The sequence below is a fragment of the Nylanderia fulva genome, unplaced genomic scaffold (genome assembly GCF_048542155.1).
Source record: "Nylanderia fulva isolate GAGA-0341 unplaced genomic scaffold, ASM4854215v1 Scaffold31, whole genome shotgun sequence".
NCBI classification, from domain to species: Eukaryota; Metazoa; Arthropoda; class Insecta; order Hymenoptera; family Formicidae; genus Nylanderia; species Nylanderia fulva.
The window spans coordinates 2,243,872-2,270,860 of NW_028190379.1; the positions used below are offsets into that span (position 1 = coordinate 2,243,872).

The 26,989-nt window shown below is 41.3% G+C and overlaps 2 protein-coding genes across 2 annotated transcripts in view; one reads left to right on the top strand and one right to left on the bottom strand.

Moving 5' to 3' along the window:
- The window catches only part of olf413 (DBH like monooxygenase olf413), a 214,656-nt gene that overhangs the window by 22,475 nt on the left and 165,192 nt on the right, over positions 1 to 26,989 (bottom strand). The window lies entirely within an intron of this gene.
- Positions 18,540 to 19,980, top strand: LOC146722484 (uncharacterized). The gene has a single exon (XM_085484764.1). It carries the CDS (start codon positions 18,720 to 18,722, stop codon positions 19,746 to 19,748), a length of 1,029 nt encoding a protein of 342 aa, XP_085340890.1. The 5' UTR covers positions 18,540 to 18,719; the 3' UTR covers positions 19,749 to 19,980.

The following is a 26,989-nucleotide window of genomic DNA, read 5'->3' on the forward strand; positions in this document are numbered from 1 at the left end:
GAAGGGATGGAAGAAGCGGGAAGAGGGTTGATCGAAGGGTGAGCGTTGGTTCTATAATGGTGCTTAATAGAGTTCGCTCTCTATTACGCGAAGCGAGCAAGATTATTGTTGTTGCTTTCATCTTTAGACTTTCATCTTTAAACTTCACGAAATAAATTCCGATCTTGACGTTACGTCGTTTAAAATCATTTCTCGAATGAGTAAAATAATTTGCGACAAAGAGAAGAGCGGTGTTATACGCTTTATAAATAAAATACAATCTCAAAGTATTTAACAATTGTTCGAAAGCCTTTCCTCCGGCAGCTAAATACGACGTTCTTCTTCCATTTTAGCGATAGACTTGTCGGAATTAAAGGTTAATGTTCTCCATCTGAAAATCCAAAGGTCAATGTGATATTGACGTTACTAAAAGGGCTGCAATAAAGGGATAACGAATGGGAATCATTCAGTACCCTGGTCGAGCACGTGAACTCTGGTCTATCCTTCGAAATTGAAAAGCCACTTCTCTCTTTTTCCCTCTTCGAACTTTCCCACCACCACACTCTGTTCTTCCGCTTCTTCGGTATTACACCAAAAATCGTATCTCACGGCTAACGTCGCGCGGCAGTCGTTGAATTTAAGGGGCGTATCCCAATTTCTGGGTTAAGAGATATCACTTGCTATGTGAGCAAATGACGCGCTCTTCCTTCCTGGGAAAATCCCGTTTTGGAAGCTCGATAGCACCCGCTTTCAAATCTTTACTACGAGCGGTAAGTCGAAGGAAAAAGGGCTTCGCGAAAGCACGACTTGTGTGAAAGATGGTCTTTTTGTAATGAACATATTCGAGAAATAGATTTCGAGATTGAATGTCCCAAATTTAAAAATAATGACATATATTTTTTTCACATTTATATATCAAAAAATTAATGATGTTTAAATGTAAAGATCGTTCGAATAAGAATTATTTTTCTAGTATCCGAATTTGTTAATTAATTTTTTTTAAATAATTTGTGTACCTACTGTTTTATCGAAACAGATTTCGGCTAATTGCAAACGTAAACAATCGCCGTCTCCTCTTTCATAAAAACAATTCTCGGAAGTCAATACCGACGACAATCGTTCCACTCTGACGCGAAGAGTAACATCACTTTCTTCGGGATAATTTTCGAGTGTGTCGAAAGTATCTTCCTTTCTATATAAAAAAAAAAGAAAGAAATAAAGAGGGACCGGAAAGATAAGAGAGAGCATCGCGAAACTTCGACGGGCGCGAGCAGTTTGCTTTTCGCCGAAAGAAGCGAGACGAGTCCGAACGCCCGTGGGATAGACAAACCGATACTCGTGACTAGCTCTTGCCGAGGGCAACGTTAATTGCCTGAAGTACAAAAACCCGACGGCCGGTTATCGACGCCGCGTCTCCGGTTTTTCCCTCCGTCTCGACATCCGTCTTGTCCGCCTGTCGTCTTAGCCGAACGCGCGCGCGTTCGCACACAACTCCGATAGGGAAAACTAATATTGAACATTCCTAAGTAGAATGCAAAGGGTGCGACTCGGAGGGTGGCGAACTCGAACTTGAAAGTTTTAAAAAGCAATTAAGGACTCAAACTCCCGACACATTCGCTTCTCGTCTGCCTACAACCCCGTTCAACCCCTTTTATATATATATATATATCTTTCTCGCTTCGTCCCCTCATCATTTGCAGTAGACATTCGATGGCGGACTCGTCGCTATCAAAATTGAATTATTTCGTTACTTTTAAAAGAGCTAATATTTTTTTCAAAGGGGTGTTTCTCGATAAACACGATCCCATCCTCGATTAACCACAGTGGTGGTAGTTTAAAGATCATCTTTAAATGTGAAACAAGAGCGCGATAAAACGCTAAAAATGTTTGATGAGAGTCCAACTGATATAATTTAGACATTTAAAATAATTTACTTTGTAAGTTATTAAGAATAAAGAAATCTGTCATTAAAATTAAGAGTCGAAAATACACACATACATATAAGCCAAGGAAAATATTGAAAATTGATCGTTGAATTTCGTCGGCTGGTTACAAATATTTAAAACCTGTATATCATAAATAAGCATAGTTTGCCATAAAGTAGATAGGAACTTGCTCGCATACTCGCCACCTGGGAACGACGGAGGTGCCGAATCGATAATCTCAGTCTCACGAGATCTAGCCTGGGGTATCTCTCTCGAATTCAAGTACTCCCGCGAGCGTGAGCGCAATTTGCAATAAAGCAATACACGGGCTTCTACATATTTATCACCGTGAAACGTAAGGAGAAATCGATAATTGCGCCGGAGTACCGATCCGAATTGCGGGATCGGTTCACCGACGACCGACACAAGTCGAACTCGTACAGTCGATGCGCCGTAACGAAAACGCACGTAAATCTCGCCCGGATCTTTACCGCAATCTCTTTACGGGTTGCTTTTGCGGAAATCGATAAGAAAAGTGGCGAACATTTAGGAATGTTAAGATATCGATGATTCTTTTATCGAATTTCACTCTTGTTAATTTTAGGATATGAGATAAGCTCCTTCCAAATTTATTTTAAACAGCTATTTATAGCAATATAAATAAAGCAATATATATATATATATTTTTTTTTTCTATATAGGTACTGTTAAACATATTTAAAAAAAAAAATATATATATATATATATATATATATATTTATAAAATCATGTATAATTATATATAAAAATATATTAATATTAAAATTATTAAATATATATAGTATATATATATGTTTTTAATATTACAAGTCAAAAGATTGCAAAATTGCGATCAAACTTTCACTAAAGATCGCTGAATTTGTTGAGAATTAAACGATCGGAGAGAATGGCGACGTGAAGGGCACCCTGCGTACAGGGTGGCGTGTGTGTTCGCCTCGGCTGGAATACGATATGCATGCACACCGTACGTGGATGCAGTCATTCGTAACGCGCCATTGAAAGTGTCGCGCGAGCCCGGTTACTGTAGCCAGGCACACCTATGCCGATTAGATTCAAATAGGTATCAGTGTTTCGCGTACTACGCGAGAAGAATACTTTACGCCGCATCGATTTTCTTCGCGCGGCGCGTGCAAACTGAGCTCCCTACCCGTGTTTAAACTGCCGCTAAATGCGCTTGTCTGATCCTCGTCGTGGGTTGATAAGAAACGCGATTCTCTCTTTCGTATACATCCTCAGGATTAAAAATCAGAATTAATCTAAATTTAAATAACTGATTATATTATCGCCGTGTTAGATCAAGACGGTCGCGATTAAACTGCCTAAGTCTGAAAAATTACACTATAGTGAAATAATTAAAGATCGCTTGACTATCTTATTTCGACATCTTCTAAAAAAAAAAAAAAAAATATTCGTACGATAAGTTTTTAATCACATCCTTCACTGATTTTTTAATGATTAAATCATATAACGAAGAATAGAACAAACATCCTCCTTCGCATAATATCGCTAAAGATACGATGAAATTAAGTCACTGCAGCCATGCGCCTTTTCACGTGATAAAGGTCGCGTATAACATTTCCTTTAATTAGACAGATGCGATATTCAGGAATCTCGGTGATATCTCTCACTTCGCGTCTCGACCTAAGAACTTCGAAGAATCCCAAATAGAACCCGCCGTCGCCCAAGTGTCAAGTGCGAGTAAAATCGCTTTATCATGGCGACGCGAGAGCAATTCCTTTTCCTCGTTTCTACTCTGCGAAAGTTACTCCTCCTCCTCCCTACGTCGACTAGATAATTTTGGAATCGCGTGATTAAAGTTCTCGCGATTAAAGTTCTCTCGCTCCGTTTGAATAATGACGCGAAAATGCACGCACATCGACGAAGAAGATACACAAGCTGTCGGCCGCGTTTGTTGTGTTAGTTTCCCATACTCGGGCTACTGCACAGCCGACGATAAAACAAGCCTGATCTCGCACGGATATCCAACAGATAAGACGGCACGATTCCCGCTCATTGTCAGATGTACATACAATATGTACACGCGTGTTTCGCCCTATATGTTTAATGAAGCCTGAAATTAAAGTCCGCGATACCTCAAAGAAGGTGAGATGAGTCTATTCGAATCAACACTGAAAAAAATATCTGTGTGAAATTACATGATTATGCTGGGTTTTCTCGACTCGGTATAAACAGTTATATATTTTTTAATTTAAAAATATTTCGCTGAACATGGAATTACATATTGAAAATGCTATTAGTAATGCTTAAATAATCTATATAAAATAATGTTCGAATGAAAATGCATAAATGTTTATAAAATAAAGTTCTAATAAAATTTTTCCAGTTTTGAACAAGTAATATCCATGTAAAAGTACATGGATTTTGTTCAATGTATAATGATTCTTCGGTAAGAATTTTTAATTTTATTTGCAAAAAGGACGTAAAAATATAACAAAATTTATCGGAAAAACTTTTTATTATTAGCTCTTAATAATCTCAATCTGCTTTTTTAACTGCATATATAAAAACACAAGCGACTTAAAAACGTGACAATATTTCCTCTAATTATCTATTCTGCAGAAATGTATTCACGGATATTTTATTTATTACCGCGCAAAGATTTAGCGAGGTGCTTTTATTTTTATCTTTTTCTTTTTTTTTTTAACTCACGAGACGAATATCGGAACTTAATCATCACGTATACCGGCGGACTACTACGTTGAGAAGCATTGATTGGATACGCCTGTGTACGCCGCGTTGAAAAAGGGAGGGCTCCGCTAACAAGATTCTATCGCTTTGCTTGGTGTATCGTTGGTGCTCTCTTCATCAACGTGAAGCCGATGAGCCAACATCGGCGAATACGTGGCCACCGGCGTACCTGAGCACATCCTCTGGTATGTACCCAGTCATTAACGGGTAAACTCAGTCTAAACTTCCCGGTGGATCCTGTCAAGGACCCCGAGCAATACTCACGAGCGTTGTTGCAACGTAACTAAGTGCGCGCCGAATTCGCCCACCGATGCCCGAACTTCGGCGCTCGATATGCGAAGATTAATGGCGATCGTTTCAAGTAACTTCCGAATTAATGACACATCGATTTATTCGCCGGACGAGCCTAAAATGTATTTGTCAAAATTCCAATTACGCGCACGCTCTCTCTCTCTCTCTCTTTCTCTCAATCAGTTAGAACGTGTGTGATCGATTTTAAATGCGTGTCGAAGACACGTTTGTGCCTACATATATGTAAATCTATCTGTAACGTATGTTTATTTCACGAGACAATTAACTGTTATTTTCACTAACGGATTATTGGTCATTAATTAATGTTACGATTGTTTAATGAAATGATGATTGAATAAAATATGCGCTTCGTTTCGCAATTGCAGTATTTGTAATTTACATGCTCAGACTGCGTTAAAATATGAACATCAACTCGTGATTAAAATATTGATCATTTATACATTGCTATATAAAATATATATCAATTTTATATACGTTGAAAAGAATTAAAAAATGAAAATGAAGACGATCTCTTTCAAGCTAATTTATTAACACGTTATAACAAGAGTACTTATTCCATTTATATCGAATCTTTATTTATCTCCTATTTATATCAAGTCTTTACTTAGAGAAAAAAAAAATGTTTTTTTAACAAAAATATTTAAAAAAAATCCAAAATAAGAAAATTAAATTATGCAATACCGAATCGTGAATCCCCCAGGACTATCTATTATTTCCCGCTTATCCGAGGTCAACAAACGCGCGCGGGCCGCAATGGACCCGGCGATAAAAATAGCTGATCGAGACAGTTAAGTCGGAATCGGAAGGTGGAAACCACCATCACCCTTATCGCTTATCGACGCGCAACAAAGCGGGAGTATTCGCGTCAGCAAGCCGCGGCGTGTCGGGGCGAGCACGAACGGCGTTTGTATAATTAACGAGCTTTGCGGTACTGAGAGGGGAGGGTGGAAGAGGACGAGGAGACGGGCGGGAAGGGACCTCTCTCTCTTCCGGCCAGGTACTAGCGGGTTCAACCCTCCTCCGGCGGAATCGCATGTGTTCGTTCCGCGGCGCGCGCCACTTATGCCGAGAATACTGAATTATTCCGCAGCCGCGCACACGCGCGGCTATCCCCGGTCTCTCGTAATTCTTCAGCTATCGATTCCGCGTTACACGCCGACTCTCTCTTCGCGATGTGTATCTCCGTTTTCTCCCTCTTTCTCTCATTTTTCCTTATTTTATCCAACGCGGAAGGCACCGTTTACCACGCTAAATGACCGAGCATCGGTGTTCGCGTTCGCGCCGCGCTGGCTCCCTGTCATCCAATATGGAAATCGTCGTGAAAACACCGAGAATAAGTCTCGTGGCTTTTCATACGCGCTAACTTTTTCCGCGGAGAACGTGTGAATCTTCCCTTATTTTTCCTTCTGTTTTTTTTTACCAATAGGAAACATAACGATATAAATAAATGTACAGCGGGCGTAAGTGTGAGAATTGTGAGAGAAGGTACACCTGAAAAATCGCGCGTATAGCGCAGGAATAATTTAATACCACTATTGTATGTATATGCGTTCTCTTTTAAAGAAATACATGTACTATTACATGAAACTTACGTTGCAAAACTGGAAATACTACTTAATTATCACTGTAATTTTTTTCATATTTTTTAAGGTGAAAAAATACATATTAATGTAAAAATATATGTAAAATTACTACTTTTATGCAAAAATCATACATAATTTTAAATTTTATTATTTATAAGTATTTTTACTTTATTAGAACTTTATCTTAGGATTCATCCATTATTTTATAGCATTTATACACTACTAGCATTTCCTATGTGTAATTCCATTTTCAATGCATGGAATATTCTTAACAATATATTTCATATAAAATTACAATATCTATAATCTTCCATATGAATAGCAATATTGCATGATTATGCTGGATCGGAAAAAAACCCAGCATGATCACGTAATTTTACACGAATATTTTTTCAGTGTACCCAAACCTACATGATGTAAATGCAAGGATAAAAATCGATTGGTCTCCGAATCAACTTCGAGATATTCGAATGACGAGTAAACTGTCTGCTGACTCACGATTATAGAGTTTAGCAACTCACAGTGTATTAACAGATGTCGAGAGAGAGAGAGAGAAGTGACCGTCGATGAGTCGTTCTCCATTCGCTACGTGAAATGCAAGCGTAGCGAATGGAGTTCTAATTTAATCTGAAGCATAGTGCGCGCTCGGCAAGGATATCTCGACGTTGCTTAGCGAACGACGGGACGAGACGACGTCCTAGCCTATGACGTTGACTGTCGTGTCAACGAACCGGGGGAATCCTTAGGGACCCCGTTGTCGACAGGGCAGACAGGAGGGCACTAAAGTTCGCGTAATTTAGGTACGGCGTAGACTCTATCTCCGCTATATAGCCGCGTCAATATTAATCATTGTCGTCGTTGTTGTCGTCGGCAAAATGCCCGGGAACGCGGATACATTCGGGGAAAATCGGAAACAATGAGCGATCATATCCTCTTGTAAACGCGCGCGGAATTACGAGCCCGGAAAAGAAGGTATGAAGATGAGAAATGAAGGAGAGAAGGACTTATGTTTGCCGAAAGCAAACGTTGCGAGAGTCGAACCACTTTGTGAGTCGTCCAAATCTTATCCGATACAATCGATGAGTACGTCGAGAAGTATATCGGGCAACATCCGCCTCGCAATTTCCTGTTAGAACGCTACTAAATACGCTCCTCGTATATTACTTCGTTTTGATGTTTCGATAAACATTCTTATACTTTCAGCAGAATATAAGATCCGCAACATCGACTGTATCATCAATTATAAAAATGATAATATCGCGACAAATATAACATTTATATGTGCTTCGCATTTACAGTATTCATTATTTTCGTAAAATGTATTAATTTACAGAGGAATGCAAATACAGATGACATATATATTTTTTTCGTGAATTAATTTTAATCATTTTTAGCTTTTACATTTACTCGAATAGAATCGAGATATGATGTAAAATTTAATCATCATGATACACATATGTGTATAATTAAACTTTTTGTAAATTATATATGTAAATGCACTTGTTCAGGTCCGCCTAGCTTTGACGTTTCAATTTTACATAATTCTAAAAACAGAAACGTCGAGTTCATATACATATGTCTCGATGGTGTGAAACACAGAAGGGGTGAATATTCAATTCTCGTGATAACAACGATTTGTCTTCTCACAATTCTCGCAAGTTTAATGTGCACGGAAGTAGAAAAGGTGGAAGACCGAAAGAGGAACGAGCAAGAGAAGCAAGGGTGAGAAGAAACGTACTATGGACAATAAGTGCTATTAAGATAACCGATGGTGGGGAGGCTTAGATAACCCTCGCATGAACCTTCTTCCTTCACAATAATGGAGGATTCCGTTTTATTACGGCGCTATTTTTGGAAACTTATACGGACGTCCTTACTTTTTCCAAATCCAATCTCGGTCGACGCGCGAGGGATCAGCCCATTCGCGATTCAGATAAGCGTAATAAAGCTCTCTTCATTCGGAGGTGTCCGAGTGTTGGCTCTTCAAAAATGAATCCATTCTGAATCCTTCCGTCGCGAGCTAAAACGCGGCATTTTAAACTCATTTCTATTTCAAAAAAAAATCCCTTCCAAACACATTAAACTTTGTATAATATATGGGACGTTATATAATCTATTCATGTATTCTAATTTCCTGTGTTGCGAATTCAAAATTTTATCTTCTTATTTTTTTTTTTTTTTTACTATGGATTTGGAAGAAGTCTTCTCGGGCAAGAATATAAATAAAATATCGCTTTTATACGTGCTGCAGAAATTCAAAGATTCAGCAGAAAAGTACATTTTTCCTTCGATGATTCTCCTTTAAAACAGCTTTGACAAAAAAATCTATATACACTCTATAGGGTTTTTTACGTCAATTTCGTTTCGATTCTTCCGGGAATATCGCGTATTTACACTCTTTATCTCGTGCGGAATAATGGTATGGTTCGTGATCTCGAAAAAAAAGTATTGAAATAAGGAGGAGAAAAGAAAGTGCGCCTCTACGCGAGTATATATTCACGCACACATATCGCCGCGATGTACCACTCGTGCGCGTCTTATCCCGATCAGTAATTAGTCCGATCGTTCACCGAGAGCCAAGGGGCCGATTCTGATTGGTATTAAAGGCACTGCTGATTGGATGAAATCGATGCTACCGCGGGTTCTTCCTCCGGCGAAAGAGAGAGCTTTCGTTCTCTCTTCCTTCATTCCTTTCCGCTCGGCCGGAAATATGACGGAAAATGATCTCTCGGTATTATTAAATTGGACGTGTAAAGATTAAGAATTACGTTCCCTCATTTTTTTCGCGCACAATTGAAAAATTTGTGTTAAATTCGACAAATAATCACATGTCCCAAACGGAAGTTTTTGTGTTAATTTAACGTAATATGTTAAATGGAGACACAACTGTGTTCAAGTAATTTAAAACAAATTTTGTGTAAAATTAACATAGTTTTTTTAATAACCACCTCCAATTATATTATATAATAAAAAAATAATATTTTTTCTGTAAATTTTGACAGATAAATCTTATCACAAAAATAAAACAGAACATATTTATTGTGTAAAATTAAAAATAAATACACATTGTATTATTTTCACATGTTATTTTGTGTTATTTTTAAATTTCAGTTGGTTAATAAAATTTAACATTTAATTCCAATTAACGTAACAGCAATATGTTAAATATTTAACACAAAAATTTTAACGAGAACAGTTTTTACCAAGAAAACCAATATTTTTTATCAATCAGGAAATTCTCCAAGCGCGCGGCGCAACGATATATCGGTTACAGATTTAGGAATCAGTCCGCGAGAAATACACGCGACTTCTCGCGTGGTGGCGATGCCTCGTATATCTTCTTCTCCCGTATTTTCGATCCTCTCGAAAGAAGTTCGTCGGGAAGCAAATGACGCGTGCACGCTGAATACGAAAAAGCGCGAATCTGCGGGTAAGAGAGATGACGCCGAAGTGCAAAGAGGTGCACAAGAGAGGCGAGACTTGGCCTTACATTCCGCCTTATATATTCGAAAGACGGGAGTGGTTTTGCGCAAGGGGGATGGTATACGCGACCTCTCGGTGGTAAAAGGAGCGTGGAATAACGCGGATTGCGACGGCGAAATTGGAGATCGAGTGGCGAACGTCGAAAGAGTGGCTGCGCCACTCGGCGACGCGAACGGGACTATTCTATCGGGCACAAGGTGGAAAATGGAAAAACGCACTCGCATACGCACAAAGAGGGCGAGAGTGAGACCCCGGAAGATTGGCCCGACGCGAAATAAGCCGCGCGATATAAAGTCCCCCGACATCGTCGTATATATAGTCGTTCTCGGCCGTGGGATTCGCATCTGGTTTGAGATTCGTATATATTTCAGTCATTGGAGTCTGGGCGGTACAGAGAGTGCGCGAGAGTCGATCCGATAAAAGGATCATCGACTTTCGATCGTCGATTCGGAAGTCATAAGCCGACGCAAACTCTTTTTCTCTTGCTCTCTGCATTTTCACGAGGATTAAATAAATATCAACACCTCGAAGAATGGACTCGTGTTCGACTCTACGTTGGTAGCTTGGAGAGAATATAAGGTTGAAAAGAGAGATGTCGAGCCGAAGATCGTAAGGCGACGAAGTCACCCTCGTTTTTTCAAAGGCAAATGAAGTAAATATCAGGAAAAGAGAATAAACATTGAAAAGTAGGATTGTAGGTTGAAAAGATGTCAATTTCCACTATTGTGAGAAGGAAACCAGAAGTTCTCTCACAAAAAGGTACAAGTTCGTTTTCATTTTCAAATTAAAAGATACGTCAGATTTTTACGTCATATCGAGCAAAATTACATAATTTATATTGACAAGAATAGTCACGAGAAATGAAAGTTGTCATTATGAGGATCAAAAGAATAATCGAAGAGATATTTTTCTTTTTAATTTCTTCTCATACAGATTTATAAATATCGACAAATGATCCACCGTAAAAATGCATAAATTTTTCCGAATCCTCTACTCAAACGCAAATTAAATCAATGTCCTTAGACGGATAGAATTATTATCACCTACCTTTTTGGAAAGAAGAAAATATGTATGTGCGATATGTCAAATAATTCTGATTCATACTCCGCCAAATACTATGTAAGCATAAAGAATAAAAAGAATGAAAATTTTTCACACAGAAAACTTAAAATACGGAAGGTTGAAAAATCTACGAGAGTAAGATTCTTCTTCGCGCACTTCTCATTCGAGTTCGCAAGCACGGACAGCGAATTTGTCGCGAAAATGAAGGAAAATAGGTGCAAAATGTCTTAGGCGATCTTCTTTCAAGATCGTGCGATCGCTAAAAATGAGGTCCCATTGAACATCTGGTTATAGAAAAATAGATAGATGCGAATATTCGGCGCGAATATTTTCCCGTGATCAATGTGCGCGCATAATCTACGTACATAATCAATAACGATAACTTATGCCGAATATTATTTTGATATCGAACAACGTCATATCGAGCAAAATTACATAATTTATATTGACAATTTTTTTTACTGCTTCAATCATTTAAGTGAAATGCCGCGATTTTACCGTAATCATTTTTTTCCATAGCTCAATTTTACGTTATTATCTATCCGCGAAACGTGCAAAAGACATACAAACTAGCTCGTCACATTGATGTGTCATCGCACAGCTAACTGAGAGACGCGAGCGATAACTAGCAGCGCTTATACAGTTTATCTGCAAAAGAGCGACGACGCATATTAACGTAACGTGGCGTGACGGCCCGGTCCAGATACGACTTCCACGTATCTGCAGTTTGAACTGCCGCCGCCTGCACTGTAAAACTGCATTCGGAATTTCTGGTAATATCATTCGTGCGCTATTAAGCCGTCACAGCACGAACGAGTTTAGAGCGAGCGCTTTTCGCGCAGTCAGGAAAGTTAACTTCAACGATGCGTTGTGAATGTATAAGCAGCGAATAATGTTGAAAAGCCATCGCGCGGAAACGGATCATTGTTTATCTCTTTTTTTTTAGTATCTTTATCTTTTTTAAAATGAAACAGGCCTATCGTTTTATACGTACATGCAAAATACTCTCCAGTAACAAATAAATTGGAGAAAAATCTAGAAAGACATGAAAATGAAAATTTTATATAATTAATTACGTTGCAGACGTAGATGCGCAAATAATACAGTTTGAATGATTACCTTAAATTTTTTTACGACTATTTGTAAGAGCTTTTTTCTGAAATATGGATACTTGTTAAATTAAAAATTTCGAAGTTCGTTATTTCACTTTTAGTTTCGTGCGCTTGATTAAAGATTTTAATAACGACGAAGATTATATGTTGGCCCTTTGAAAAACTTTGATCGAAACTCTAATCACCTTTGTATAAAAATAAGTTTTTTCTTAAATTTCGAGAAATTGTTATTCGTATTTTCGTCACACATTTGTTAAATATAAGTCCTTGATATCAAATTCTGAATTTTAGTGCATCAATAAATAATAAAAATTACATTCAATCTAAATATCCAATATAAATCTAATAATTTGAATTTTACTGCATATTAATTGGCATGACATTTTAATTATGAAAGACAATTCTGTTTAATAAAAGAGAAGAAGTAAATATTAAATACTCGTTAAAAATTTTAAATAGATTTATATTTAATGAATAGTCTAATTAAATAAATTATAACAGAAATGTCGAATTTAATTTATAAATTAAAACTAATAGAATATAATCTATCATGCAACTAATAAATTATTATTATCAGCAGGAGATAAGATATTATTTACAGAAGTAAATGTTGGAAAAATCTAATATCAAAATAAATAATTAATTATACATCATCAATTAAATTGTATCTAATTAGCAATTTTATTAAGTTGGTTTATGGAATAAAAAATATTTTCTTCCGTTAAGTAAAAAATGAAAAATGTATTTGCGGAGTCCTTCATTTCTCCAACTGTTAACGACCTACAAGCGACATTACAAATCGAAGAATTAGGCCAATGGATTAATTATACTCTAACGATAACGATCAGTCTCCCAAGTTCTCTCGATATCCGCCGCACGATCCGAAGTAATTTCAGATCATAGCGCGAGATGGATTTCTCGCTACTCGTTTCCGTCGAACGATGCGAAATTGCACATAAGGAAGATACGTCGGCTGCAGATGCAAGTCGCAGAAGCGCACGTGCATGTACGCGGAAAGATGCGGACACGGCTGCTACGATATGCAACTTGGTTCTGCCGCCTCTTTTCGCGCGAAATCCGGTGGCCTAGATTTCTCTCAACGATATTCGTCACCGAATCGCGTCCGAAATATACCTACAGAGCGATTCACGAAAATATGACTTACAGGGAAAAATTGATCCAATCGAAAAATAGTTATTTCAAACAAACAATTATTCATGAAAATTACATAATATATTACGCGAATCTATACGGTTGTTTAAATATTACAAGAAAGAAACGAAGCACCTTATGCGATATATAAAACAAAAATAATTAGCAAAATAATAGCTTGTACGAAGACTTATAAGTATTGTTATAGAGCTTTTTATTAAATATAACCTGCACAATCAAATCCAAAATTTCCGCCATTTCATTGTGAATCACGCTATATATAATTCCCCATCGTCCGTTGAATACGAGTTCGTAGATGGGCGAGAAAAACCCATCGGGCGAGCAGTGTTTGCGAGAATTTCATTCCGGACAAACTCCCGTTTTCTGTGCATAGGTACCAATGACGTTTTCCTTCACAAAGTGCGTCCGCTCAACGTTATTTCTGCGGTTTCTCTATATACCGTGCTCTCGGGTACATAAATATTTCGCAGAAATGGGAGAGAGAGAGAGAGAGAGAGAGAGAGAGAGAGAGAGAGAGAGAACGGTGAGTTTAGGTCAGCGTATCGACTGCACGAGGACTATGGGCTTTGAATTTATATTTACCTTAAACAAGCACTCTCGTGTGCTCGTAAAAAAAAATTCAAAAATCTATGGCTTTTTCAAATATGTACATCTTTTTCCATTTTTTTTCAAGCCTGTAACTTTATATGGCAAAATCGCTAATTATATATATCTTTTTTGTGTAATTAACTTTATTTTCAAAAATTATTTATCCATGCCAGAATTAAATATAAGAGTTATATATATTTTAATATGTTCCGTTTATGTTCATACATTAAAAATGCAATAATTTTATAATATATGATTTACGTAATTTTAATTGCGTTACATCGCGACTGATTTATTTAATACGCTCGGGATCAAACGTAGAGAGTTCACACCTCGCGAATGAAGGTATATCAAATTGAGGACAGGAAAATTTTCGGCTTTACCCGTTCCCAGTTTGTGGCGCGTCGACGCTAGCCGCGACATGATATTCCACTCGGCGGACAATATATTATGCGCGATAACCCGAGCGCGGAAACGGGGAAAGAGTTGTTCGTCCGTAAGTTAGAGAGACTATCGCTGATTCCGAGATATTTGCACGAAATTACCTCTTCGTTTAACTTCCGAGCAGAGCCGCGAAGGAACGAGGGGATACGCGGTTCACCGCGATGAGAGAAGAGACGAGACAAAGCGACAAGAAACTATGTGCGTAGATAGGAACACTCGTTCCAATTTAAAACTTAAAATGTATGCCTGCGCTTCTGACAAATACAAGATAGGTAAAAAAAATCGTAAAAGGATTTTGTCTCATACTTTTATCGAATTCGTTAAATATTATAAATGAAAAACAATGCCAAAAATAAATACATGCATTTCAAGTTTATTTAAGGAAACAGTTAACTGGGTATTTAAAATTTAAAATCAATCGAGAAACCTCGATAAAGAAGGTGGACTATTTTAGTACAGTAAACGTCCTTTAACACGGACTACACATGGAGAAAGATCAATAGACGATGAAATTGAACGAAGAGACGAATGAAGAAGAACAAACGGTCTCGTTCGAGTAACGACGTCGTCTTCTGCAAGAAGCGCCCGAATGAACGGAGCGTACACATCAGAGGCCTCAGAAGATCAGATGGAAGGGAGAGCAGCGGGAAGATGAGGAAGAAGAGTATCGAGAATTGAGAAGTAGCGAAACTTTAACGCAAACTCTCTCCGAGTGAGTGAAGTGCCGCCGTTTTGGAACGCGAGAGGAGGATCAAGCACACGATAACTCTCGCAGTCTGCTCTCCGGTCAGGTATCTCTCCTGGGGTACGTGTGTTACCTGACCGGAACTCAAACACTGGTTACAGTTCTGCTCGCGTCGTCGATCCCGGAATCGAGTGACGCCCGATTATAATGGATCGAATGATTCCGGCAACGTCTCCGCGAGCTTTGAGTCCTTGCACATGTCGATCGCTACGTTTCACATTTACAGCGACACGTATCTTGAAAATGCACGAAAGTGTTCCAGCATTTTGCGATTGGAACAAGTCAAATTATTAAGGGCTGTGGCTTTTTAAATAATCACTTTGAAATCGAAGACTTATGTATGTACGTGAATTAAATTTTGAGATTAAAATAAATAAGAAAAACATGTTATTAAAATATTAACGTTTTATTCCAACAGTATTGTTTTAATTTTAAAAATGAGTTAGAAAAAATTCAATGCCGCATATTGTAAAATACACATTTCCAGATGGAATTTTATTCAACTCTATTCAGAACTAAAATGCTTTGTATATGTAACGAGGAATAATTAGTTATTTAACAGATATAATAAAAGGATCACTTTTTTCCGACTGTAACAATATCCATCTATCAATTTTACAATCATCTTCAAACGCGATCCAATTCTATATAACTAATAGATACCCAATATTTTATATTAAGTTTAAAAAATTCTTAATTATCCTTGACGTATATTAAACTCAAAGACATTCGTAGAAAATATTTTTAGACAGGCGAAGGACGAGATTGAAGCTTAATGCGATCTAAATTAGCGCGCGTGCGCATGCTGCATCCTTTTCGCTTCAATTAACATAAAAGTCGGTGCCGATAAGCATCTGAAAAATTACGCTTGATAATGCGGACGGGAAAAGCGATGAACTTTCGATAATAAGTCCGCTAGATGTATATATATATATATATATATATATATATATATATATATATATATACACTATCTAAAAACGCGATGAACGCGGAGGAGCGTCGTCACGCGAGAGCGGGATATACCACTTAGTTTTCTAGCGACTGACGTCATTCGTTAAATATAATCGAAGTCCCAGGGTGAGACGGTCGATTTTAATACAGCTACGCCGAACATGTCGAGGTTATAGGTCTAGCGGAGTTTCCGATCCGCAGAATTCAATCCAATTAAAAAGCAACACATTGCCATCTGTTACCTGGTGCGCGAGCGCGCGGACCAGACTCACCCTTTCTCTCTCTCTCTCTTTCGGAAACTCCCCTGGGGACACGGGGCTACTACCTGACCAGAACTCATATAGCCGCGTGGTTGTACGCCGGCGATATAACGTGCGAATTCGTTAATGGAACTAAATTCCAGAAGCAGAAACTCGAAACTGTCGTCCCGATCGTGACCCCAATCGATTGTCGAGCGACGTTAGGCGAAGCTGGAACACTCCCGATATTTATACAAGGTGTCCGATTTAATAAATGAAAGAGAGCTACAGATATCTGCACATATCTGGTTTAAAAAGGAAAAAAATAATCGTGTTTCTGTCGCGAAGATAAATTCGCGATTTGTTTACACCGATTCAATCGCGACTCGCTCGACACGATGAAAATAAATTCGTGATAAAAGCGGTAATCTTGGGTCATCAGAGAAGAGAATCGAGGAACTCGAAAACTGTTAGAGACAAACTTCTTTGGCGTCTTCGATTTAAGCGTAAATCTTCAGGAGCTTCGTTCGAGTTTGTTGGTCGATCGCTTAGACAAACTTCTTAAAAAGTACTATATCTGTCGCGCGGTATGAATTTAACGGAGGACGAGCACGCACCGGCCGAAAGAGAGAAATCCCCTCGAGATTCGATGCATCGCGAGAGAGAGAGAGAGAGAGAGAGAGAGAGAGAGTCGCATGTGGCCAGACAATTTTCGCATCGCTTCGCAGCCGTATTATGCGATAAACGCGGCCGGGATCCCACCGGGGATGAAAATCGTGATTCAATAAATCCCCTCTCGACGGCAATAAAAGACAGTCCAACATGCAAACACCGGCAATAACCGACTAATAATGTAAATACAATCTCCACTGTACGGCACTATTAATAACCGGATATAGATCGTTTAGCAAGAGCGAACGTCCCGTATTTAGACTACTAACCACGAGCTTCGTCAAATAATAATAAATGCGAATTTATATCTCGCCTATTGTGTGATGTATACAATAGTAATAATTAAATTAAGCTTCTTTTTATCAATATTTAATTTGTATTAATTATATATTATTATTTTAATAAGAATCTCATTTACTATTCCATGTTAAACTTGGTATCGCAAATTATCGTGAATTGTTAGAAGGATCTTTTTGTCGTAAAATTCTCAAATTGAGACAATTTTAAGAATAGTTTAAAATTCGATCGTTCGGTAAGAACTTGTAGAAATAGATGGAACACTTCTAGATGCATTTTCAACGAACTTCGGCACGTGCACGTGGGATTAACTCGTCAACTTCACGTACCTGCTAATCGCAGCAGTTCCGATTCGAAGGATAACCGCGGACATAATAGTTGCATTATCGCTTCCACCGGGCATTTCGCCGTTGGCATTTAGGGCCGAGACGATCAGACAGTTTAAACGCCCGGGCCGTGACCGGATCGATATATACGCGCGCGAGAAGCTTATCAAAGCCGTATTCGGAGCGGTATCAAGCATGAGTTTCGTTTAGCATTTCACAACCCAGCGACAAGGCAAGGGCCTCACGTGTCAAAGCTTTCGTGCATAGTGTATAATCTTGCCATTAAGGCAAAGCGTTTATCATTGCAAATGTGAATAAAATTAGGATGCAACAGGGATAATTTCGCACGAATTTCTCGATCGAGCAGATACAAGCGGAACGTCGATCGACGTGCATTGCGTTTAACTATTCAACGCGAGAATAGAGTTGAAATTTCTGTGCAACATTCTTTGAAAAAATAATATATATATATATACAATATATAAATATTTAAGAAAATAATTTCTGGAATTTTTTTGCCGTCTCCTTTTCGCTCTTACGTTAACGTCAAGTTCGATAAACAATTTTATAGGGCTGTGGCGATAATATCGTCACATATTCCCCGGGTATAAGTAGAGACATACAAAAAGACGAAAACAAAAACGAGACAAAATAAACCAGTAAAGAGAAAACATAACAGACGAGACGTTTGACAACTAGCATCGAGACAGAAAAAAGAATAATAACACGAGTGAAAAAGATTAGGTGAGAAGATTCTCGAATGTCAAGAAGATAGGCGACAAGAGGAAATGTAACGCGCGATCAGGAGATTCGGTTTCCGACTGCTGTCGCGTGCGGATGTATACCGCGAATATTCTGTAGCGAACTCAAACGCAGCAATTATAACAGTTCTCATATCAAACCGATTTTTGATCATTTACCCACTGACACACACAGATCCTCGCCTGCACCGGTGCATAAGAACCCGGGACATAAACGATTATTAAAGTGGTGACCCCGACGTGATCGTGAATACGCGAAGTGCAGGGATAGTTTCGCGATCGAGTGTCTAGTGTGTGAGGACGGAAAAGGAGTGACATGCCGGTGATGCGAGACGGCGAAGGCGCTATTCCACGCGTGGAGCCGGAGGCGCGGGCGCTCGAGCGGCCGGGGATTCAGGCGCCGAATTCGCACCTGAGTGCGATGCAATCGGCCCGGGCGGAGCAGCCACCGGGGTATTATTTACCTGCCCCCGAGGTGAGTCGAGTGGGCATGCGAATGCCAGAGTTCACGCCGACGGATCCGGAGCTCTGGTTTAACATCGTCGACCGGGGTTTCCAGGCCGCCGGAATTACGGTCGACGCGACGAAGTTCGGGTACGCGTTGACTGCCCTCGGACCGCGTTATACCACCGAAGTGCGCGATATAATTATGAATCCGCCCCCGGAGCGCGCGTACGAGACTTTGAAAACCGAGCTTGTTAAGCGACTAAGTCTGTCGCAGGAGCACAAGACTCGGAGGCTCCTTGAACACGAGGAGATTGGCGATCGAAAGCCATCGCAATTTTTACGCCACCTTCGCGGTCTTGCCGGGAACGTGGTTGGCGACCAGGTGTTGCGGACCATCTGGTTGAGTCGGTTGCCGGCTCATCTTCAGCCGCATTTAGTGACGCGCGCGGCCGATACGCCCGAACAATTGGCGGACATCGCGGATGCGATAGTCGAGGCGACCCGTGCGCCGATATTTCAAGTGGCGGAGGCGACGAAATTTGTGACGCCCCAGGGTCAGAGTGCGGTTGACCCCGCGTCCTGGGAAGCGAGGATGGAAGTACGACTCGCGCAGATGCGGCTGGCCATGCAACAAGAGATGGCGGAGCAGCTGACAGCCATCCGGCGGTCGATCGAGGCGATCGGGAGCGGTCGTTTCGGAGAGGACCGCGATGACGACCGACGTCGTTCGCGTTCGCGTCCACGCCAGCGTTCGCATTCGCGCCCGCGAGAGCGATCAGGAAGCCGTGATCCGCCGGCCAGTGGAATCTGCTGGTATCACTGGCAATTTGGACCGAGTGCTCGACAATGCAGGCCGCCCTGCACAATGCAGTCGGGAAACGCGGGGGCCGGTCGCTAGTGGCGGCGAGTGACTCGGGCCACGAGGCGCGTCGCCTGTTCGTAACCGACGCGAACACTAAAGTGAGTTTTTTAATTGACACGGGCGCGGATCTCTGCGTGTATCCTCGGAAAATGGTTCGAGGACCGCGACAGAGATCGACCTACGAACTTTCGGCCGCGAACGGCACACCAATATATACATACGGGACAGAAACATTAGTTTTAAATTTTGGATTACGGCGTGCATTTTTGTGGCGATTCGTGATCGCGGACGTTTCGCGACCTATAATCGGCGCCGATTTTCTGGCGCATTACGGACTCCTCGTCGATCTGCGAAATTCTCGTCTCGTCGACCAGGTGACGAGCTTGACCGCGCGCGGACGATGCATCCGATGCGATGCACCCTGCGTCAAAGCGGTCACGGGAGAGACGCCGTATCACCGGTTGTTGGAGCGATACGCGGACATCGCGAGGCCAAACGGGCGCCCAAGAGAAGCGATCCACACAACGCGACATCATATAGAAACGACACCGGGACCGCCTGTCGCGTGTAGGCCGCGGAGGCTCGCTCCGGACCGATTGGCGGCCGCGAAGAACGAATTCAGAAGGATGGTGGAAGCTGGAATCGCGCGACCTTCAAGGAGTAGTTGGTCGGCGCCCCTACATATGGTGCCAAAAAAGGACGAAGAGTGGCGACCCTGTGGAGACTACAGGGCGCTGAACGCGCGAACGGTCCCGGATCGCTACCCGGTGCGACATATACAGGATTTCGCGCAGGCCCTCGGCGGTAGGAAAGTTTTTACCACGCTGGACCTAGTGCGGGTATACCACCAGATACCGGTAGCGGAGGAGGACATCCCGAAGACGGCGATCACCACGCCGTTCGGCATGTATGAATTTCCATACATGTCGTTCGGATTACGCAACGCGGCACAGACGTTTCAGCGGTTCATCGATGAGGTTTTGCGCGACCTTGAATTCTGCTACGCATACATCGATGACATCCTCGTCACGTCATCGTCAGAGGAAGAACACCACGAGCACCTACGGACGGTGTTTGAGCGTTTGCGAGTATACGGGGTAGTGATCAACCCCACGAAGTGCGTATTCGGACAACGAAGGGTGGAATTCCTCGGATACGAGGTGTCCGACGAAGGAACACGACCGCTGCCGGCGCGAGTGGAGGCAATCCTCGCGTGTCAGATGCCGAGGACCGCGAAGGAATTGAGGAGGTACTTGGGCATGGTAAATTTTTACCGAAGATTCATGCCTAAAGCTGCCGAGATTTTGGCACCGCTCAATGATCTTCTTCGAGAGAACATTAAGGGCAAGACGCCGATATCGTGGACGCAGCAGACTCAACGAGCATTCGAAACATCGAGGGAAGGCTTGGCCGAGGCCGCGCTTCTGAGGCACCCGAGGACGAACGCGGAGCTCGCGTTGTTTACTGACGCGTCCGAACAAAGCGTCGGCGCGGCATTACAACAGCGGGGCAGCGACGGCTGGGAGCCGTTAGCTTTCTTCTCGAAGAAGCTAAGCCCAGCCGAATCGAAGTATAGCGCCTTTGATAGAGAGCTACTGGCGATATACTTGGCGGTCAAGAATTTTCGGCACATGTTGGAAGCGCGCGCGTTCGCGGTATATACCGACCATAAGCCAATCACCTTTGCCTTCCGACAGAAACCGGAGAAAAGCACGCCGCGCCAGTTCCGCCACTTAGACTACATCGGACAGTTTACGACGGACATCCGGCACGTGACGGGCGAGGAGAATGTCGTGGCGGACGCGCTATCGAGAATCGAGGAGCTCCAAGCTCCTATGAATTACGCCGCACTGGCGGAATCACAGAGGACCGATGAGGAGCTCGAGAAGTATTTGCGACGGGAGACGGGACTAAAGCTGAGCAAGGTGGAGATCCCCGGAACCGGAATCGCGATCTACTGCGACACAGCGACGCCGACACCAAGGCCATATTTGACAAGGTCTTTCCGTCGGACCGCATTCGACCTGGTGCACGGCCTGGCACACCCAGGGATCAAGTCGACGGGCAGACTCGTGGCGCAACGCTACGTCTGGCCGTCGATGAGAGTGGACTGCCGCAATTGGGCTCGTTCTTGTGTGCCCTGCCAGCGATCCAAGGTGTCTCGACACGTGTCGGCGCCCTTGGGAAAATTCACCGTACCATCCAACAGGTTCGAGCACGTCCACCTGGACATCATCAAGATGCCGGTCTCGGAGGGCAAGCAATATTGCCTCACGTGCGTGGACCGTTTCACGAGGTGGCCGGAGGCGTTCCCCGTACGAGACCAGGAGGCGAAGACGATCGCAAGGGTTTTTTTACGAGGGATGGATCTGCCGGTTTGGGGCACCCCTCCGAATCACGACAGACCAGGGGACTCAATTTGAGTCCAGTCTGTTTCGACGACTGAGCGAGATGACGGGAGCGGAAAGACTGAGGACGACGGCATACCACCCGCAGGCGAACGGAATGGTCGAGCGGTTTCATCGCCAGCTCAAAGCGGCGATCAAGTGCCAGCAGAGCGACCGCTGGACGGAGACGCTGCCGACGGTCCTGCTGGGGATTAGAGCAGCGTGGAAGGACGACCTACAGGCGACCACAGCCGAATTGGTGTACGGACAGACGTTAAGGATCCCGGGACAATTCCTAAGCCGGCTGCCGACGGACAACGAGGACAGCGCCGTCGACCTCGTCAGGACGCTACGTTAGCAGTTCGAGAGACTGCGGCCGGTGGACGGAACCCGACACGGGGAGCGACGGCCGTTCGTTTACAAAGACCTAGCGACGGCCGGGCAGGTGTTCGTGCGACGCGACGGACCGAGGAAGATGCTGCAGGCGCCATACGAGGGACCGTACGAGGTTGTCAGCCGCAGCGACAAAGTCTTTGTCGTGCGTATGCACGGCAAAGAAAAAGCGATCTCCATAGATCGCATAAAACCCGCTTATCTGGTTACAGAGTACGAGACGGAAGATAGGGGCCCGACGGAGGCGACGGCGCAAGGCCGGGATGCAGAGGTCGATCGAGATATGCGCAAGGGCGCGAGGCCGCCTCGCCGACGGGGCGAGACGACGACGAGAGCAGGAAGAAAGGTTCGGTTTCCGGACCACTTCCAGGCGGGCCTGTGACGCGGAGGCGAGAACAATTATTTCGGGTCGCGAGGTTCCGAGAGAGCGACTATTTCCCTTGACCTATTAATGTTTCTGTATTTATATCGCTGTTCCATTGTATTCCATTTAGTTTTTTTTTGTTCCCAAGGAATTGACACGCGTACGCATAGGCGAGCACGAACGACCGTATTATGATCACATACTAGCGAATTTCTTTATGGTGTTGTGGTAGACAGGTGCAGTGTTACGTCGAGAGAAAAAAAAATAAATAAAAAATGTAACTCGCAGCGTCCACGCATCAGAATATCGTGCTATCGGTATAGCACTGGCGGGGGAGTCCTGTGGCGATAATATCGTCACATATTCCCCGGGTATAAGTAGAGACATACAAAAGGACGAAAACAAAAACGAGACAAAATAAACCAGTAAAGAGAAAACATAACAGACGAGACGTTTGACAACTAGCATCGAGACAGAAAAAAGAATAATAACACGAGTGAAAAAGATTAGGTGAGAAGATTCTCGAATGTCAAGAAGATAGGCGACAAGAGGAAATGTAACGCGCGATCAGGAGATTCGGTTTCCGACTGCTGTCGCGTGCGGATGTATACCGCGAATATTCTGTAGCGAACTCAAACGCAGCAATTATAACAGTTCTCATATCAAACCGATTTTTGATCATTTACCCACTGACACACACAGATCCTCGCCTGCACCGGTGCATAAGAACCCGGGACATAAACGATTATTAAAGGGCCAATTGCCATTATTGCGATGCGATAGATCCAAAATCTCTTGGCGATGCGGACATATGACAGGTAAACGATTACGCGCTATAAATTGCTGTTTGCGCAGCTGTAAAAGAAGGAAGCGATTTTTGAGTATCACCTTGCTCTCGCCGCGCCATAAATCACGTCCTTATTCCGCACGTGGACGCGTATAAATCTCGTTATAAATAACTGTAAACTATCGTGCACGGCCTCGATGTAATTCCGCGAAGCACGGGGCGCTTCTCCATCGCTCGCCTCGAATCGTTTGTCGGATCTACTTTATTAATGGATCCTCTTGATCGCGATCGACAAGGCTACGGCATACTTGTCGACTTGGGAGAGATTAATTGCACTTTGTTGCATGCGAGTTGTAGACCAGCCCAGCCTCGTCATGTGAATCCGATACTTTACTCAATTTAAAAAAAAATTCACGATTGGCGTCTCAAATGACAGTCTACCAGCACCATGGCATGTGATAAAGTAAAGTGAAGCAATCTTGGTCATGTTCGCTGTATTTGAAAATTTTTTATATAATTGATTAATTCGCTGAAACATCGGAGAGTTTTAACAATTTTATAAAATTGAAATAATATGAAGTATGAATTAATAATTCAATATTTAAATTCAGAAATAATTATACCAATCCTTTATGATTTTTATCCATAGCATGAATATTTTTATAAACAGACTGGAAATATTAAATTAATCTAACTCAATATATTTTTGAAAATTGCAAACAGCTGCCATCAGATATACAGATATACGTATATACACGCATACATAATTCTTGTCGTTGCTTGATAGATTAATGAAATTTCCCCCTATGCTAAAATCTGCCTCTGTAATTCCCTTACTTACAACTTGAGCAATCTCGTTCTAAGCCTTAAGATCGCTACTTAGGGCTATGTAAACGCGCGGCTACCTTGGATTCGGCGCCCGGCTATATGAAGGGAGAGCAGTTGGTCATTAAACTCGTGTTTCGGATTACCCCTAATTCCTCGCGGGCGTCGCGCGGAGGGAGTCCGGATTAGTTAAAGATTAAGCTGTTGGACACGTTACGTTACTGCCCATGGGTTCGACCTCGAGAAAGCCTCTCCTCGCTACAAAAGCACGCTTCCTCACCGTAAGACAAGAGTAATCGCGTAAGCTTCGCATACCGTTGACTCGATCTCTCGACAGAATTACTCTTGACAGAAGATCCTCATTCCGTTTAATAATACATATGCTAAATATTGAAGAAATAAAAAAATAAAATAAAATAGCAATATAATGTGTAACATATATTTTATTAGTGCAAAACAAAATTAATAAAATCTGCAATTAATGATTACGTTCTGCGCAAATAGAAAGCAAAATTTAAGATGCAAGTTTGATAATACTTTAAATTTATTAATAATTTAAAGTATTATTAAACTTGCATTTTAAATCAAAAATAAATTATCTTAAAATATAGTTGGTAATGACAAACTTATAGATATTTATCTATCTCTATCGTTTTGAAGTTAAATGACGTTCTGGGAAGGGAAAGAAAAACTTGCGAAAATGAGTGACTGCTCGTTTAACAGGATATAGGCATTCGAGTAGTACGGAAACGTCTCGTCGGCACTTCCGAGTGTTCAGTGAGTCCGAGTTTCACACGATTGCAGAAGTGAATACGAAATTGCGAATGCAACATATAATCTTATCACTGACGTTGCGTCCCATCCGTATAGAAGTAAACTGCAGTTCGTGAAATTGTGGTTAAATCTCACGTCGAATAGAATCGATTATTTCAATATTTGATCAATTATTTTCTTCCTCGCGCGAAAGATTTTACCACATCCAAAACGTATTCTAATGCTGCTATTAATAAAAACTATTTCAACTAAATAAATTTCATTAATTCTTCATATTATACTCCGCGTAATTTTATTTATTAAAACCCGACATTCAAACGGATATTATTACTTTAATTTATTAAAAATTAATCAATTCAATACAATAGCGAATTTAAAGAAACACTGACTAAAAAAAACCTGAGCTTAAAATAATCATAATTTTAATACAAATTATGTTTTCAATCTAATTCTCATACTCCTACTGAATTTATATTCATATACTGAAAGTCAATTTTGAAGCATATCTGTACTTGCGAAATGAATTGACAATTAAAGAAAAAAAAAATAAAAGGGAAAATTTCCTAGTTAGGGCATCGAGAGATAGATTGTTATATCGGCAAGCATTTTTGCCATGCATTTATTGCATCTCGCGCATATGCATCTGTATAGCAGAAAACTACATACATACTCAATCACACACGTGTTAGGATGGGAAAAAATTGTTGCAGCCACCAAGTAAATATTTCTCGATAAATGTAAAGTCACTATGCACATACATATCGACAATATTTGTAATCCAGGAACATAGTGGAGTGCCGTCATGCTTTTAGCAAGTATTTATTCCTCGACATATAACCACCGCAAAATATTTTTTTCAAAGATTTTATATGTATATTCAATACGTTTCGAATATTTATACGAACAGTAACCTTAGAAAAAAATTAACAAACGGATTTCCAGTAAATGGATATAAAATCAGAATTCGATGCTTTCAGCTGCTATAAAAATACGAGTTGTAACAAACATGTGATATCTAGAATAAAAATATCTATTCCTAGAAAAATCCATTCTCCCCTGCAATTGCAATATACAATTCATCAACATTCTATTTGAGAACGATAGTTTTAGAAGAAAAAAAAATATTTTCGAACATATATATATATATATATATATATATATATATATATATATAAATGAGGAATTTCGGAATTTATCGACTCGCATAATTGCGAATCGTGCTCAATTGTTCACCAGCATACAAAAATATTCCTTTTCCCTCGGAATTGCGCTATAATCTTCGAATACTTCAAACGCGTTCCAATAAAAAAAAATAAAATAAAAATAAAAAAACATATTTCACGAAATAGGCGCTTTCGATTGACTTGCACGCGCAAGCCAGCCAATATCGACATCCTTCAAGATAACATTCGAGCGATTCCAAGACGGTGCGCGCACGAAAACAATTTCGATCGGCTGCCTGCCCACATCTTTCCGATTATTACGAACGAGGCCGAGCACTTCGCGAACTTTATCGCGTCGCCTTAGCTTAAAGAAAGATTCGATAAGACAGCGACGGGAGAGAGAACACGAGGAAGTCGAACGCCTCCGGGATGATTGGAAAGCGCTCCCCGAGACGTCGATGGTCGCGCCAGAAGAAAGAGCAGCCGATAACAGAAGCTGTGAGAGAGAGAGAGAGACGGTTTTCTCTAGTATATCGCAAAGTAAATCCTTCTAGGTAAATGTCAGTTTCCGAGAGTTTTTGGCC